The sequence below is a fragment of the Alligator sinensis genome, unplaced genomic scaffold (genome assembly GCF_000455745.1).
Source record: "Alligator sinensis unplaced genomic scaffold, ASM45574v1 scaffold551_1, whole genome shotgun sequence".
In the NCBI taxonomy this organism is placed as follows: Eukaryota; Metazoa; Chordata; order Crocodylia; family Alligatoridae; genus Alligator; species Alligator sinensis.
Genome location: NW_005842526.1, coordinates 596,372 through 598,385, shown reverse-complemented (window position 1 = coordinate 598,385; position 2,014 = coordinate 596,372). Strand labels below are relative to the sequence as shown.

Below are 2,014 nucleotides of genomic sequence, written 5' to 3'. Positions count from 1 at the left end.
CCCTGTGTGAGGTCTCTGCCTCAGGTGAAGTTTTAGGAAAGTTTCACCAAACACAATTCAGTGGTTTCCAAGAATGAGGTACGAGACGAGTAGCCTGTTTTACCAAGGTTATGTAGGTACACAGCAAGCAATGACACTGAAAACAAGTGTCATTTTTGCACACTTCATTTTTTTCACGCCACCCTCGACACGTGCAGATGACAGAATCCACACGTAAAAACCCGTCTGAAAGGGCAAATGGCATTTCTGTGCCAACTCTATCATTCCCTGGCAAGCAAGGTAGTGGCGAGGGGTGTACAAGCAAAACAGCTCTTGGCATCATGTGGCAGTGAGATTCATGGGCTAATCCCGTGCTGAGTGTCTGCAATCGAACCCTGGGATATTCTGCTCCTGCCTCTTACCTTTAACACGGACGTCATGAAGACAGAACAGCCCATAAGCACAAAGATCATGAGGCCTGTAACCCTTTGCTCTCGTATGCCCAGAAACTTCGGTTGTTCTCCTGGAGCAGAGCAGCCTGACTCCAGTTTGAGGCTATTCACATGGGTGATGGACAGAACTGTCGCCGCTACAAACCAGGGTAGCCCCATCACAGAGCACACGCCAAGCATGACCGCCACCATTAGTAGATCTAGGTGGTAACCACATCCTTTCTGGAAGGGAGCAAAATCCAAGACACAGGCATGAGATACCGAAACGGTCTTTGGAAGCAGATCCGTAGGATTCGAATCTTGCCTCCACTGACAGCCATTGGCTTTTTCTTTTTAATCAACTGTGGATCCTTTTGAATCAACTTCAATTATTTCACCTATGAACTAAGGCCAGAAGAAGAGGCGATTACGACCATCTCTGTCGGCCTTCAGAAAAACAGTTGAACACTGGCTTCCAGTTAAGCACGTGCTTAATGCTTTCCTGAAGCATTGCAAATGCGTGAGAAGCCAGCGCACGCTGCCGTCACTCTGATTTGGTGGCATTTCACTCTCATTGTGCACTGGGTAAATGACAGCATGACGGGAAGGGAACGGAAAGCCAGGTCACTTCTAAACCCCTCTTACCTTGAGTTTATGCTCTTTTCTGTTCACGATAACAGCAGTGATTTGCTGGTCCATGAATATCAGGATGGTGCAGAGGAGGGCGGGTATGATAGCAGCCAGCACTGTCCACCAGGGATTTGGTCCAATTGGGCTAATAATCCAACCACGGTCATCTCTTGTCGGCTGCAGCAAAGTACACGGGTGAAACAGCGCAGGGAGAGACAGTCCCAGGGGTTGTGATTTTCAGAGCAACACCCCTCCACCCCTGCCCATCCGACACACCGCTCTGCTTTTCCTGACACACAGCAACCTGGTTTCAAAATGCCGTTACAGCGTACTGAATGAGCAGTCAAACCGGTTGTATATCAAACCACGTGATTACCTTGAAGACATGGGGAACTTGCAGCTTAGGCGATGGGATCCCAATTAAAAAGTCAATAGCCACCATAATGGCGATAGTGAAGAAAACAGCAAAGTCGCTTATCATGGCACGCACCTGGCAGGAGAAAGCAGAGGAGTGTTTGGCAAACTGTATCAAGGCAAAGCAGTTCCCTATGTAGGCTTGGACTGCAACTTCCATAGTGTTCCCTCTTGAGCTAGGAAGTAATGCATCAAGTCCTTGGTCTTGATGCCCCGTGGGTAGCTGGGGAGCCCTGTTCATAGCTCAAGATGGAGACATGACAAACCCAAACAAATACCCCCATGAAAGACTATGGAAAAATTCACCAGTCCACACAGCGCTGGGATATAGGGCAGTAAACACTTCTTAGTACTACCATACTAGCCTCGGAGCACAGATAGGACTGGTGGTTAGTCACCATCTTCTACCTACTTTTGTTGGGAAATAGTGGCTGGTTTTAAACATCTTCAGGGAGCCCGACAGGATGAAGGTGGTGAAGAAGAGGATGCAGGACCAGAAGAGGACATCGGGTGTGTACGGGCCGTGCTCTCCACACGCAGAGCCAATAAATTCTCCGTGC

At 48.7% G+C, this 2,014-nt stretch overlaps 1 protein-coding gene across 1 annotated transcript in view; it reads right to left on the bottom strand.

The window, feature by feature from the left end:
* SLC4A8 (solute carrier family 4 member 8) overlaps positions 1–2,014 on the bottom strand; it is a 31,141-nt gene that overhangs the window by 3,799 nt on the left and 25,328 nt on the right. Inside the window, exons 15-18 of the mRNA XM_025213389.1 lie at positions 1,867–2,014; positions 1,417–1,530; positions 1,056–1,217; positions 402–653 (exon numbers count right to left, since the gene is read on the bottom strand). The exon at positions 1,867–2,014 is cut by the window's right edge and continues 14 nt beyond it. Coding sequence (XP_025069174.1) covers positions 402–653; positions 1,056–1,217; positions 1,417–1,530; positions 1,867–2,014 — 676 coding nt within the window. The remainder of the gene's footprint in view (positions 1–401; positions 654–1,055; positions 1,218–1,416; positions 1,531–1,866) is intronic.